Genomic DNA, 16,027 nt, shown 5'->3' with positions numbered 1-16,027 from the left:
GAAAGGACTTCCATGATCATTTCTAGAACTGCAGATAGGTACTAAACTTCTAAAGCAAGTCTGTTCAAGTTTTGCTTACCTTGAATTTAAATGATGCTTGATTGTGAACACTATCTTACTGAAGAGTGTCTAAAACTAATTCTTCTGTAGCTATGTACTTAAAATCAAGTTTACTATTTATGCTCTGTGGTAAAAATATTGTTTAGGTGGAAAACTTTGACTATAATGAGTGACGCTGGCATTCAAAGAAGGATATAAAAGTCTTCCTGTTTAGGAGGAAGAAATAAATTTGATATGTAACTTGTTTGATCAAGTAAGAGTTAAGTCTACTCATCTGTTTCTAGAATTAAAAAAAAAAAAGCATGTTTCAGTTCTTCTTGTGGAAACACTTTATAGCACACTACTGGGTAACATTTTTGTATTGGAAGGTGAATCTTGTGTTGAGATTGTGTAGTTCTTTCTTTGTTTTGGAATGTCTACATGGTCATTGATAAGACTTATTTTGCTTTGCAGAAATATTCTTTGCTGCCTTACTTGATTTTAGTGTTAAAACAGTTCCTCCTTCAGAGGGACTTGAATGAAGTTTTTACTGGTGGAATTAGTTCTTACAGCCTAATTTTAATGGCAATTAGTTTCCTGCAGGTAAGTGTGTTCCTTATTTGTTTCTGTGTTCATTAGAATATTTTGGTTTCTGTACTTATGCCCTGTTATCTGCTATTTCTTTAGACTCACCTGGCAATGCCCAGCTTTATTGTTATGGCTGTAGGTGTTCAGTCATTGGCAACTCCTGTAGACCTCTCAGACCTCTAAAAACTGTTCACTGTATGAACTGGAACAGCAGCAGGAGCCTTGTGAGCAATGTAGAGGCTGGGCATTGCTTTCTATACCAGGGCTTATGATAGGGATTATGCTGTGTTCCTGGGCAGCCTGTTCCAGTACCTGAATCATTTTACTGGTGTTTTGTAAATCTGCCAGGATGCAGTTTAAGTCTGTTGCTTCCTAGACTTACTGATACTGAATGTGCAAAGTAGTTGATTTCAATGTTTATTAAAATTATGAAATCAAATAGTCAGCTTGTTTTTTAATTACGTGTTGGTTAAGTTTTCACATACTTAAAACTGGTGGATATTGTAGGTAACTGATGAAATAGCTAATGAGTTATAGCTTCTTGCAATACATTTTCGTGACAGTAAGCTTTGTACCAGTATGATGAGGTACAATGTGTCTCTCAGCAGCTCTGATAATGGAAGAACCTACATATCCTGCTGCTGTTAATGATTAATTGATATATTACTATAGATTATACAGACCGTATATAATATGGGGAGATTGAGGGGAAAAAAAACCCCACAACTATTTCAATTGGGGTAAATAGATTCCCCCTCTGCTTCTGAAAACATTAAGACTGATGGATTTTCTGTGAAAAAACAGGTATTGCTCTGTTATTAAGCTGTAATGTAGTATACAGTACTACTTTATTGCTTTTGGCTTAGGGAAAGGAATTTACTAATCCTCAAAAAGTTGGAAGAGGAGGGAGAAGAAATTCTTTGGCTTCCAGATACTGCTGAAGTGCTGCCCCCCTTGGTTATGTGAAAGTAGTTTAAAGTACATGAAGAATTAATGACTCAGTTCAGACTTGAGTAAAGAGATTATACTCAGCTGTTTAAATGAGAGCTTTTTGTTGCACTTTATGGTCTGAAGTTAATTATTAAAAATTAACAACTGTTCTGTGTCACAGCTGCATCCAAGAATTGATGCCAGAAGAGCTGATGAAAACCTTGGAATGCTTCTGATAGAATTTTTTGAACTCTATGGAAGGAATTTTAACTACTTGAAAACTGGTATTAGAATAAAGAATGGAGGTGCCTATATTGCCAAAGAAGAGATCATGAAAGTCATGACTAATGGATACAGACCATCCATGCTGTGTATTGAAGATCCTCTCCTGCCTGGTAAGATTGTACACTTCCTGCAATATTCCAGAGCTCTGGCTCAACTTGTGCTCTCAGAGCTTATGTTAGAGTCCCTAAAGTCTGTCAAATGAGTTAAGAAGCTGCACTGAAAAGAGACTTTGCTGGTGTTGAGGTACAGTTACAGAGATGGGCTAAGGGATAAGGACCTGAAGTCTCCCAAGATTCATAGCCTGAGTATATTGGCTTGCATGTAAACAGTGCAGATACATAATGCATTGGAGAGTCAGAACTGTGTGGAGTGTCCAAGAGGATTCTCTACTAGTGAAAGAAAGAGGTCCAGGAAATCCTGGAAGGGGGTTTGTTAGTAGGAACAGCTCTCCATTGTTCATTGCGAGAGAATGAGAATGGAGGGTGCTGCTTTTCCTGCCACAGTCTGTGGTGCTGTACTTCAGATAAATTATACAATATGGGAAAGAAACGCCCTAGATGAGGAACGTGTCCTGCAGTGCAGTAGATACTGCACAGAAAGAGGGGTTTATATCCATGAATGAGTAGCAAGGGAGTAGTGTGGTGTTGGTATGAAGAGTCTGATTTGCATAACTGGCTTCTGTGCTGCACAGGGACCTGTAGAGAAGCCCAGTTTTAGTTGTATGTACTTTTGAAAGTAACTTTTTTTTTCTTTAAGATTTGTTTTTGATTCAGTAACCTTCGAAGTAGTCAAGATTAAGTTTGGCTGAGCTCCTGAAAAAAATGTTCAACTTACAGTACTCAGTTTGGATTCTATTTAGACTGTCACAAATAGCTGAAATTCCAAAACAGCTTTTTAACCCAAGTCAATTTTCAGTTAATTTAGACTTCAGCATTAGTATTACTGGAATGTAGTTGGCATTCAAACTCCATACTGTCATCTCTCGTGGGTAGACTGCTTATGTAGAGCACTTCTAAAGCAAATACCATGGATCAGGAGCTGAAGTCTGGCACCTTTCTAAATACTGAATATGCTGAATGTTGATAGTTCTCTAGAACAGGTTGCAAGCCAAGATACTGGTGATCTGTTTGTAGCTCTGAGTTTGTGTCCATCATGACTCTTGCACTTGGCCAGGCATAGGTGTGATTTTGCAGAACTTTCGTTGTTTGATTGAGATTTCCTTCAGGAGCTGTGTACTCACTTGCTTGAAGACCTATTTGTGTAGCAGCATGAGCCACATTTCTTTAGAGTCAAAAACCTTTACTGTCCTCCAGTTCTGTTCCTGTCTGCTGAGGACTGAAAGAGAAGGAATTACTTATGCTGCACAATGTTTTAGTCATGGCTAATAGTTCAGCTTGGGAATTTTTTCTTCTCTTTGACTCTTCAGAGAAGAAAGAAAAATAAATTGCATGTCCAGTAAGGGCTCTGAACTGTTCCTCATAGCACAGGACTTGCAGAAGCAAAGAACTGTAATTTAGAAGAAAGATATCTAGTTATGTGGTATGAGAGAGTTGATAAGAGCTAAATTTTAGTTCCTATGGGCTGAGGTAATTCTTACAGGAGAGAAAGTGTTTTGGCAAGGGAAATAAAAGCTGACAATAACTTGAAGTTATCTGACCATCGTGTCCCTTAGGGATATTTTCTGGCAGCTACCACAAAGCTTAAAAACTTGCCTGATGCAACTAGGAGGAAAATTATATAGAACATATAGGATGGCTCTTTGAATCAGATCTTGTGAATAGAGCCTCCTTAGATCTAGACTTAATCTCATATTCCTACAGTATCTAAAAGCACCTGTCAAGTACATGTGGATAATATCTAGAATTCTGTTAATTAGTTCAGTTCTGTTACTGCTTGTGTCCCACTACAAAAAACTTTTCCAAGGGTTCAGGTCCTTGCCCAGTTGACAAATCATCTCTGATAATTTTGGGGTCAGATCCATTCAGTGTCTCGCTCCATGTGAGGGTCAGTGCCAGTACTGTGGAGGGGCTGGGAACAAGTATTTTGGTAAAGAGCGGACACAGATGTTTTTTGATTTAAGTGAGCATAGGCTGCTGTAGAGTTTTTCCCTCAAACCTGTTTATGCACTATGCACACAGGTTTTTCGTCTTTCTTAGTGATCCTTTTTAAGCCCAATCACAGCTTTCTCTAAAGTTCTGGTTAAGCCCTGGAAGAAGACTTCAGATGATGACTTCTCAATCCAGGAATTATACAAAAAATACAGGGGTGAAAAAAAGCCTTTCAGTTTCTCAAGATTATACAAGTAGTGTGAATGTCCCTCCTGTGAGCATAAGCACTAGTTCAACAGTAGGATGTTGAAAGGTGTATTTGTAAGAATAGCTTTAGACAGCCTTATAAGGGAGAGAATTAAGTTCTGTGGGATTAGTTACTTTAAGTTTCTTCAGTGAGAAGTGGTGATGTCTGGTTAACAGAGAAATGATGTCAGTTCTACCTGCTCAGTACATTCTATTAGTTCCTAGATTTGGGAGGACCAGGCATCAACCTGTTGTGCTGCTGTTTTGGTTGAGATGGGTTTTGGTCAGATTCTCCTGGGTGCTGTAGGGTTTCCTCTGAGACTCTCCTATTACTGGGTGCTGAAAGATTATAATTTCTGTGATTTGAGAACCAAGATTCCAACAAAGCTGTTGGGAGTCTACACCTGAAGTGGGAAATGTGGCGAAATATGGATTTGAGATGTCAGACTAATCTAGCTGGTGATGCATTTTAAAGTGGTAGTTTTTACTTAATCTTCATACACAGCCTAAGATTCTTCATCTTGAGTTAGTGTCCTAGAACAGGATAATGAGATGAAAATCTTTCCCTTAGCATTGTCCAAAGAAGGAAGTTTCTATAAACATCTTTAACTGCCACCATTTCAGTCTCTCAAAGCAGTTGTAATTTCTTTGATGTGTAAAAAGTGAAAATATTCTTTTAGGAGAACTGCAAAGCCAGGCACTCAGAAGTTGATTCACAGGAACATGTTGGAGCAGGGTAGATGATTTCACCCTAAAAAAGGTTTGTGCAGAGTTGGTCTATCAGTATCCTGTCTTGGAAGACATGACTGTGGTTGTAAGTGACAAATCTTTAATCTGAGGCTGTAAAAAAAGAAAAAAAACCAACTTGGCATTTATTCAGCAGTTTTCTAGGGAAATCTTATTTTATGCCTTTTTGGATCAGGTGTTTATCAAGGTCCTTCAGTCATCTCTGATGCTCAGAACAGGGATGATTTTGGTCTTGTTTCAGATTGGCAGTGGCAAGAGTAGGTAAATCGCAGTTTCAGACCTAGAGTTCCACCCGTGATACTCCCTTTATGAATAAGCTTGTTCTTCATTCTGAGTTACTATGGGCACTAACAAAAATGCTAAACCTTAGAGTCAATTTGTTTTCTTTGAAAAGAGACTCTTTAGCTTGAAGGACTAATTATGTTTCATGTTGCTTGCTTCTGCATCTTGATAGGTCATAAATACAGGAAGTCACAAGATTTGAGATTGACAACTATTGGGTTCATCTATTCTAGCCTTAGTGGCTACCCAAAGTTACTTACTGAAGCTTTTCAATATCTGCTGTTTGTCATTAGAACCTGCATATATATATATATGTGTGTGTATATAAAATATATGCATATACACAAATATATTGAAGTCAGTATCTGAAATAACTCCTTTAATGCTGAATGTTGTGAAAAGGTACTTACTGCATAACAGCTTAACATAGATGGATCTGCTTCAGTCCTAGCTCATAGTCTTATCTTTTCTATGCCATGTTCTTAAAACTGCTTCAGGTAATAGAAGGCCACCTGATGGAGTGGTAATACTTAACAAGGGATGGAAATATTAGACATACTCCTTTAGGCACGAAGGGTTTGTAAGAAGGAATGAGGATTGAATTGTACATGAAATAACACACCATTGTTATCTACTGGTGTACATCTGAGGATTGAAATCTCTATGGTTTTTTTGAAGAGTGAGAGCATTTGGGTTATGTGCTTTAACTGATCAGTCTGTGGATTGTGACGAAAGAGGGATGCTCAGGTATGTAAGGTGTGATCTGCTAGTGAGGACAATCTCTCAAGAAAATATTCAGTGCAAATATGTGATCTTCTGGCTTCTTTAATATGTCGATTTCTGGATTGGGTAGGGCCACCTCTATACAGCCTTGACTGGTACAGTTCACAGTAGTTCACATAGTAGCTTTGGCTTCCATACCTGCTTTTCAGCTGCAGTGCAAGCCAGAAACTCTGCAGCCTGTGTAATTGAATAAGACTGTTTATTCAGATGTTTTTATGAACTAATTGCAGGTGCAGAATGAGGCAATCCAGGAACCTAGGCATGCAGTGGCATGAGCTATCCTGCCTCTGTTCTCAAATCTGCTTCAATCAAGACTCAAAACACAACTTCGTTGGTGGTTTAAACTAAACTGCCTGAGTTTCCCGTAAGTGGATTAGGGAAGGCTTATGATTTCATTTGCTGGCACAAAGGTGGAGGTTGCAACAACTGACAAAAAGAGTAACCAACAGTTTGTAGCAGCAGTGTCTTCATTTTAGAATCATAAAATCATTTCGATTGGAAGAGACCCTCAGGATCATCAAATCTGACCATAACCTAACTTAACCTAACTCTAGCATTAAACCATGTCCCTAAGAACCTCGTCTAAACACCTTTTAAGCACCTCCAGGGATGGTGACTCCACCACTTCCCTGGGCAGCCTGTTCCAATGCCTGACAACCCCTTCTGTGAAGAAATTTTTCCTAATATCCAATCTAAACCTCCCCTGGCACAACTTGAGGCCATTTCCTCTCATCCTGTCACTCGCTACTTGGGGGAAGAGACCAACACCCTCCATGCTACCACCTCCTTTCAGGTAGTTGTAGACAGCAATAAGGTCTCCTCTCAGCCTCCTTTTCTCCAGGCTAAACAGCCCCAGTTCCCTCAGCTGCTCCTCATCAGACTTATGCTCCAGGCCCCTCACCAGCTTCCTTGCCCTCTTCTGCGCTCTCTCCAGCACCTCAATGTCCTTCTTATGATGAGGGGCCCCAAACTGAACACAGGATTCAAGGTGCGGCTTCACCAGTGCTGAGTACAGTGGCACAATCACTTCTCTAGTCCTGCTGGCCACACTATTCCTGATACAAGCCAGGATGCTGTTGGCCTTTTTGGCCACCTGGGCACACTGCTGGCCACTGTCAATCAACACTCCCAGATCGCTCTCTGCCAGGCAGCTTTCCAGCCACTCTTCCCTGAGCCTGTAGAGCTGCCTGAGGTTGTTTGGTGTAACTCCGTGCAGGATGCGTGTCAAATGTAGTTGTCTTAGCACCAGATTAGACTGAATTAATGCAATTTGATTGAGTGTGTATTCTTAATTCCTGCTATGTGAATTTACAGAATCATAGAATCATTTAGGTTGCAAAAGACGCTGAAGATCATCAAGTCAGACTGTAGGTCGACTCAAATTTAGTGTTAGGTGCAATTGTGTGTGTTTAGTTACTTGTACGTTCCATTTCTGTGTTGTTTCTCAATTTCTTTTGTGCATATGTCTAGCATGTCATCATGTGGAAGGTGGCATTGTTTCAGGAACAATGTGTCCTGCCTCTAGAAAACCTGTAGTGAAGTAATCTTTGTTTTTGTAGTAGAAGTAGCGTTTTAATGTTCTGATTTCTTGACCACTGAAATACCTTGGTCTCTATTCAGCTGCCTTTGGACTAAGTCCTTTATTAAGTCCTCTGCCGCTTTGTAGTGTAGCTCTGAGCTTGGCCGCAGTGTGTTTCTTCCTAGATTCTCTGTCCAAGGCCCACACTGGTCTCTACTTCAGGATAGAGTTCAGTTGCAAATATGACACTGAGAGAGGCTTCTGGAGTTTTGAGCCTAGTAGCTGCTGGGTACTGCAGCGGTGCATTCAGAACAAGACACTCAGTTACTTCAGTCAACAGGAAGTATTTCTGGATCAGCTTTTGTTTGACCATATAAATTACTGAAGAAATTCTGTCTTTCGGAAATGCTCTTATGTCCCCAATCTGTTTTCATTGATTATGCTTTCCTGTTAAGTAACATTATGATTGGGGAATCTTGAAGGATTAAAATGTGTTGTTAAGTAGTAAAGTCAAGGCTGTTTTTTCCTCCCTGCATGGCAAACCTCAGCACGTTTCACAGAATCGCAGGATGCTAGGCATTGGAAGGGACCTCGAAAGATCTTCTAGTCCAATCCACCTGCCGGAGCAGGAACACCTACATCATATTTGTCTGTAACGACTTGCTGGACAAAATACTTCAGCAAGTGAAGGGTTCCTCCGAAGTCAAATTCAGCCTCATTAGATTAAGTCCTCCAAAGGATGGATTCTGTCCTTTACTCATTGATTTTCAAAGCAGATTTTTCATTAAAACCTGTTCATGGGCTCTGATCTGATTTTCAAGCTTAAAATAAACATGTTCAGTGGTTCATTCCATTCCAGTGTTCTCACAGCATTTCAAGCATCATTCTGAAGGAAGAAACATTTTACTGTAAGCAGCTTTCTACCCACTCAAGATAGTCTGTATTTCAGACAGGCAATTTTAAGGAAGTTTTCTTTGTGTTTCTTAAATTGAGTGGAGACAGTGAACCTTTGGTGTCTGGTGCCAAATATATCTACAAAAAAATGCCAAGTGTTTCTTCTTGCCTAGTACTAGCAAGATCTCTCTAGGTGTCAAATGAAAGATCAATACTTCTACATTGTCACTGATATACAGAAGCTTTAGTGTGTTCTTAACATCCACAGTTCCTCACACATGGCACTGGATTTTAAAGAGTTCTGCTGTAAGTGTCACTCAGAGTGACATTTAGAGAGGGGCAGTCAAGAAGTGCAAGCAACTTGATCAAAAAGTAATGCTGTACCAACTCCTGGAATCCTCTGTAACAGATTCTGACCAACCGGTTTATCCTGTGGAAATAAATAGTTTGTATGAGCTGGTTTATTAATCCGTAGTTTTGATATGGTTAAGTGGGAGTTGATGTAAGTATACCTGGCCCTATGAAGATAATGTGGTTGCACAGGTGGAATTTTAAGCTGAATTTGGCCTGCAGAAACACTACTGGTAAGTGAGACATGCTTTAAGCTTGGTAGGTTCCCTCTTAAAAGACAGCTGTAAGAGCTTTAAGCTCATCTCTGTTCTCTGTTTCTTTCAGGCACTGGAACATCGGTATTTTAAAAGTGGTAATCTGAATGCATAATGTGAAGTATCATTCCTAAGGTTAGCTTCTTTCATTGAGATAGGCACACTTAGTTGTTCCTGATATGAGTAGGATGGGCTAACCAGTTTAAACATAGTTAAGCTGTATTGTTAAGGCTTCTGAGCTTTAAGTATTAATAATTTTCTGGTAACTGATATGAAAATAAGATGATCTGATGACTGTCACATTATTTCAGGAAACGACGTTGGCAGAAGTTCTTACGGTGCCATGCAAGTGAAACAAGTTTTTGATTATGCCTACATTGTTCTTAGCCATGCAGTATCACCACTTGCAAGATCATACCCAAATAGAGATTCTGAGAGGTAATTAGTCCACTTTTTGAATATCCATTTGTCTGTGTAATCAATTAGGAATGTCTGAGTCTAAGTCAATAACAGGAATGTTGTTATTTATTGTTTAACTGTGGCTGTATTGAAAACTGCCCAGAAATTTAGGCTGCCCACTGGTATGAGTGTAATGCCTCAATGTGCAGTGTTGAAATGAAGACAGCATGACAAAACGCAGGACGAGTCCAATGTGAGGTTCTCTTAGTGTGGAACAGAGCCAGAAGATAATCGGTCTTTCCTCAAACATTCTGCTTAAAGTATTTCAAAGGAAGGTGTGCTGGTTTATTGCTTGGTATGATGTATGTCTGCACTATGGCAGAAAGAAATGTGTGTGATGAAATTGCTTGTGTAGACACAAAACCAGACAAGGCTAGAAATTTCCCTAGTTCTTTAATACATGATCTCCACATAAGCTGTTTGAGAAGGTTTGATATGTAATTAAGCTATTAGAAGAATCACTTAGGTATGGCTGTAATGTCAGAACGGCCTTTAAAAGTAGCATCTTCTAGACATGCCATTTTTAATACAGTTCTTAATGTCTTTCATAGAAAAACTGTACAATGAGTACTTTCTCAACTCTCACCTTTGCAAGTCTTCCAGTTTTTGGAAGGGAGAGGAGAAAGAAAATGAAGGCATATCAGCCATGTTGCATTTTCATTCATATATCTGTTCTAGCATCTGTTGTTCTAACCCTCAGTACAAATTTGGGCCAGATCAGTGACATTTCCTCCCTGAGACTTCCCTAGAATCCCAAAGGCTTTGACCTCCCCGGGGATGGCTGTATGTAACAAGTGACATAAACTATGTAGATACAATCCCAAACTCTAGTTAAGCTGTTAACTTCCAGCATTGATGTCATTGGAAGGTGAAATAGTTTTCCTATAGTAAGTTTATCACAAAGTGGATGCAGTCTTTCATTTGTGGATTTAAAACTGACTGTATTTTAATAGTGCCTGCGAATCTCTAGGTTTTCTGTGGTATTTAATGCACAAAGGTTGAGACTGCACTTGTGCTTGTGATGAAGGGATAGGAAGAATGGTAGTGTTTCACACTGACATCTGAGACTGCTGTTTTAAGATGGATTAAAGATGTATCTGTTAATTGCATACTGGCTGACAATTCTTGTTGCTGAAAGAAACTTCATTCTTATATAAGTATAGACAGAACAACTTACGGATTCCTGAAGTTTTCCTTCTGTCATGGGTCCTGGCCTTCATTAACTTCTCTGTAGTTCTCCAAAGGATATAGTCACTCTCTTATAAGGTACCCATATTCATTACAGACATCAAAAAGTATACTTGTAAATGCGTTTAATGGAAGCCTCAGGTGTCATCAGTAAGTGCACTTCACATATACAGTTCTTACTGTATTTGGGAAAGTGTTTTAATTTTGTTGCAACTTCAAACCTGGGGAGAAGGCCCAGCAGCAGTGTTCAGGTATCACTTATCTGACCTATCTGTCTGCTGGTTCTGGGCTGTCTGTGCCAGTGATGTTTAAATCTCAGAATTCATCATTCCAGTGGCTTGCCATTCTGTCGAAGGTGTCACGAGAGGAACAGCATTGAGCAAAATCTTGTATGCAGGTAGTTCCCCCAGCACCAGACTTGTCAATGCCAAAAGACCTGTAGGTAGATGATGAACTGTTTGGTAACAAGTTTTTTGCAGAACCTCAAGAGTAGTCCATGCTCAGTCTCATTTTTAGTTAAACCCGATGTGCTTGAGCAATCCAGGTGTATTTTAGATCCTTCTTCTACCTGTTAGGCAGAGTGGTCTGGGCTGTGTATACAGACTTTTCAAGTGGCCCGACTTCTAAAGCCTTGTTCATCTAGGAGCCCTTTGTCCTGATCAATTTTTTTTTTTCTCTTTGCTAGGCTTGTTAGTGGTAGGTTAAACTAAACAATGGGCTCCCTCTAAGAACAGTGAGTAACTATATGACATTCTCCTAGAAAAATGAACAGAGACTAAATGAAGAGTATTTGAAAGGGAAGTAACTTGCAGGAGGCTCAGCTCCCCAGGCTGACTTGAATTAATTCAGTTTTGTCCTAACTGGGGCTAGCTTTCCCAGAAATGGAACTGTTTGTTCTTGAGCTACATGGTGGGTTTGAATTCATATCAGTTCTTTCCAGGGAAAATTTCTGTGTACAGAGTCCTATTTTCTACATGACAGTCTCAGTAGATTTCAAATATTTCTGGGTGATCATCATTACTGCAGTTTTTCAGGGTCAGTGCAATTCAAAAGAACACAAGCCTAAGTTAATTTAAGGCTTTCTACCCAGCTGCTGCTTCTCATATTCCCAGTGTGGAGGGGGTGGAAAAAAATCAGATTTTGGTCCTTCAGTACAGGTCTTTTTCTTGTTCATGTTTTGTAGTAACAAGTCCCACAGAATAATAAGGAGTAGATTCAAATCACTCTTACCAGCATCTTCAAGCTTCCAAATATAATGTCTGGAGTACAGTGGGAGCTGAAAGCTCTCTTCTGCCTGAGTGGGAGCAGTAATCAGTCCTGAAGGTGGTCCTTACAGCTGCAGAAATTACCTTAACACTATTTTGTCCCTAGTCTATCTCACCCAGATTTTTTGAAGAACTCAAAGCACAGGAGAGGTTGAAAGACAGTACAGCAAATTTTGTTAGAACAAACATTCTTTGGAGGAAGGGTTTTCCTAATAGGAGAAAGAGGAGACTGATCTATTTTGAATCTGTGCAAGTTGTATGCAAGGTCGGGTTTGGTGTTGTGAGTTCAGCCAAGGTGATTGAAAATCACAATTGATTTCTTAATATTTGGGCCCATGGGAATGTGAGTCTAGCTGTAAAATATAGTTATGGACAGGATAGCTTCTACTTAAGGGTCAGTGTCAGTATGTGCTTTGAACAGCTTTAGTATGGTCTTAGGCCATAGCCTGCCTCTAGCAAAGTGTATGTCATTTTAAGTGAGCTAACTGAAGAAGTCTGTAAGGGGTGATATTTTCATAGAATCATTTCAGTTAGAAAAGACCTTTAAGATCAAGTCCAACCATTAATCTAACACTGCCAAGTCCACCACTAAACCATGTCCCTAAACACAACACGTGTGTCTTTTAAATACCTCCAGGGATGGAGCATGATGGAGCATGAGTGAAGTATGGTAACTAAATAGGATATTGTTTAAAAAGAGGCAGTTCTAGCATTTGACCAAGTCGATTGTATGCTTTTCACTGATGTACCCTGGTCTTGAAATGCAGGAATCATAGAATAATTTAGTTTGGAAAATACCTTTAAGATTGAGTCCCACCATTAAGCTAGGACTGCCAAGTCCACCACTAAACTATGTCCCTAAAGCACCACATCTACATGTCTTTTAAACACCTTTAGAGATGGTGGCTCAATCACTTCCCTGGGCAGCCTCTTCCAATGCCTGACAACCCTTTCTGTGAAGAAATTTTTCCAAACATCCAATCTAGACCTCCCCTGGCACAACTTGAGGCCATTTCCTCTTGTCCTATCACTTGCTACTTGGGAGGAGACCAACACCCTCCAACACCCTTCTATTCTGTTTCTTGACAAACCACAGGAAACCTTAGCAGATGTCTGACAACAAGCTCTTGCTTGTTGATTCATGTTCTTTGAAAGAGTGGATTATCTGTTACTACCCTGTCCGTGGTCTCTATATTAAGGTGCAGTTTCACATTATACCTCGTCTAGTCTAACTGTCTGGGGGCTATTGCCTATCAGCTGCCCCTTTTTTTTTCACCTTCTCAGTCTATATGTTCCTGACTCTTGCCTTGGATCAGATCTAGCAGTCCTGAGGTCAGAGGTGAGTCAGATGAACCCTCTGGTCTGACTGAGAACAAATACATCAACACTTCTGTCATGTCAAGAAGTTGATCCAGCTTGTGGCTGTGTGAGAGTTCGTGTTTTGGGGAAGATGGTGAGAGTGGTATTGTACCATTTGACAGCAGTAAGTTATGCTGATCTGGATGTGACAAAGATGCAACCTTAGGTTGATACATTTGTCTGTAGATCAGGATGTTGGCTTACATGTTGGCCTGTCGCATCGTTCAGATACAAATGTGTGCTCAGATGTCATCTCTAAACAGCAGTGTAGCCACATTTGAGAGGCAGATGAGGTCATATGAGGTGAGGAATAGAAGACTGGTTCTGCTGTGATGTACCTGTCTGGTATAACTAAACTTTTGAAATCTTTATTTGGTTCTTAGAGTTGCAGGTTGGTAACAGATTCCTCCTGATTGGTGCCAGACTTGTGGTGCAGGTGGATGAGGAAAAGGGAGCGTCATGCCAACAGGCCAGAGTTCAGAGTTTGAGGAAGCCTTGGCAGGGCTGGAGTTGTTGCTTACAGGTGTTAATTGTCAAAACAACAATAGTCTAGGCCATATATAAAGTGATTTTTCCATCTCTATGCTTGAAAGATATTTCGTCTCTTCCTAGTGTACAGTTCAACTGATCTAACTGCTGGCAGGTCTGTATGTTAGATTTGTGTTGCCCCTGGTTGACCAAGGTAGTCCTGGGAGCTCTGGGAGCTGTCACAGGGAATGTTAAATTTACCTGCTAGATCTGCTGACACAGAAATAAGATGTGCTGTCTGAACCAGTCTTTCCTTTACTTCACAACTCAAATGGTGGATGGCTGTCACTAGAATGCATGCTGTCTCTTAAGAGGTATCAGCAATATCAGCTTTTCCTGTACAGCGTATTTGTCTGGATAAAGGGTTTTGATTTTTTTTTTAATCTTTTATCCTCATGCTCAAGCAGATCCTTCTCAGGTGTTCCTTAGTCTGCTTTTAGATGATATTGCCCTTTTAATACCGGGGAATATTTTGTAAGTTCAATTAAGGCCTGCTGAACAGTTATTGACTGTTCTTTTGCAGACTTAGTGGGTTTTTTTTCTGATTCTCGTACTCACTTGTTCATGTGGAGCTTGGCTGGAGCTTTAGATATTGGGTTTTACTGCATCTTATGTCAGCAATCTGAGCCTTTTAAGAGTGATCTTAAGATTTATTTACACTATAATTGTGCTATAATAACAGCTAAAAAGTGTCTCTGAACTTGAAGGCTTGCAGGGTGTAAAAAGAGGAGCTTCTAAGTTCTTACCATAAAGTAAACTAGGTATGTAAATAGCTTATTCCTGGTTTTACTATATGATAATATTAAGAGAAAAACCTTAAAGGGACATCTTTCATAGGAAAGCTGTCTATTTTTATTAACCAGTTAACTGTATTATTTCCATGTCTTCTAAACAAGTATCTTTGAGGAACTGTGGGAGTGTCTCATATCTGTAGAAATTCTGGCCTCAGCCAAAAAAAAGAAAATCAGAAGTGTGGAATTTCCTCATACTAAGGGTGGGGCAGATTAATGAATTTTGATGTTCCTGAGTCTTTTCAGTGTTGAAAACAGATATAAGCACAATTTTTAAAATGTTTATTTTCGAAAAATTGATCTCTGACCCTGCGGATATGCTTGAGTCCCATACATATGAAAAGGTGGTTTTTGAGAGAAGTTTCTAGTTTGATCACACTTGCTTCCTCTTTCTTTGCTGCTTCATTACGTATATGGCAGCATAAGCTTAATCGTATTTCAGTTTCTGATATCTTGAATGTTTTTAATTTTGGTGTATGAGCAGCATAGCATGGATCTGTCTTTTTTCTCCTGACCAGATAACTTAGCGAATTTCTTTTTTTTTTTTTTTTTTTCCCCCCCTGCATTTCTACCAAAAATGAGAGTTTGGGGTTTTGATCTCTGTTCTCTGTGGAAGGAGATGGTAAGAGGTTGCCAAGTTCTGTATGTGCAGCTCTTCAATAATTGTTGGTGTAGCAGTAGTTTCACCCTTTACACCTGTTTGCTAGCAGGCATTTTTGGTATATCAGTCACCCAGGCTGATAAAAATACCATCCTATAGAATTAATTTTCCTTCTGGTATATGAATGCATGACTTGATTTGCTTCTGGGGAAGTACGCCAAGAAGCTTCAGACTGTCTTGCCATCTCCCCTTTTGTAAGAGCTTTTGTTACTCAGTCCATGTTCACTTGCTGGTTCTAAGACCACAGCTGGAGTAGTTGTGAAATGTGTAGGTTATCTTGGAGTAAAGGCTCGAATCGTTCTGAAGGCATCTCAGATGGAACTTTTTAGCAGCAAGATGTCCTTCTCTGTCCCAGTGCTGAGGAGACCCAGCACGTGTGTGCGTGAGTCCCGTACTGGCGCTGCTGTCTTGGGAACTGCAGCTTCAGAGCCACAGCTGCTGCTCTGCAGTATCGGCCATCCCTGTCTTCATTCTGTCTTCTCTGGCTTAACTTCCTTTTTGAGACTGAGAAACTAGAACTGCGTTGAGTATCTAAAATGCCTTTACATCACGGGAGTGTATGTTGACAAAATACTATCCTCTGCTTTATTTTTTCCTTTCTTAGTGTGTTCTACTATTGAACTGTGGTTTCCAAAGAATTACCTGTTATAACCCAGATCTTTAGTTGCTGAGTGTACCGATCACGACTTTAATTCTGCATATAAAATTCAAGATTTTGTTTTCCAATATGCATCATTTTATCTACATTATATAAATAGAATGGTGTATGACATTCATTCTGTCCCATGAGGCCCATCTGCAGCTATTGGA

At 39.8% G+C, this 16,027-nt stretch overlaps 1 protein-coding gene across 4 annotated transcripts in view; it reads left to right on the top strand.

Annotated features, from left to right (window-relative positions):
- Positions 1–16,027, top strand: part of TENT4A (terminal nucleotidyltransferase 4A) — a 61,357-nt gene that overhangs the window by 17,625 nt on the left and 27,705 nt on the right. For all 4 annotated transcript variants that reach the window (XM_065629604.1, XM_065629603.1, XM_065629602.1 and 1 more), the window contains exons 6-8: positions 514–642; positions 1,739–1,952; positions 9,278–9,404. In XM_065629604.1, the coding sequence (XP_065485676.1) occupies positions 514–642; positions 1,739–1,952; positions 9,278–9,404 (470 nt within the window). The remainder of the gene's footprint in view (positions 1–513; positions 643–1,738; positions 1,953–9,277; positions 9,405–16,027) is intronic.

This window comes from Caloenas nicobarica, chromosome 2 (genome assembly GCF_036013445.1).
Source record: "Caloenas nicobarica isolate bCalNic1 chromosome 2, bCalNic1.hap1, whole genome shotgun sequence".
Taxonomy (NCBI): Eukaryota; Metazoa; Chordata; class Aves; order Columbiformes; family Columbidae; genus Caloenas; species Caloenas nicobarica.
This window is presented reverse-complemented; position numbering and strand designations above follow the sequence as displayed.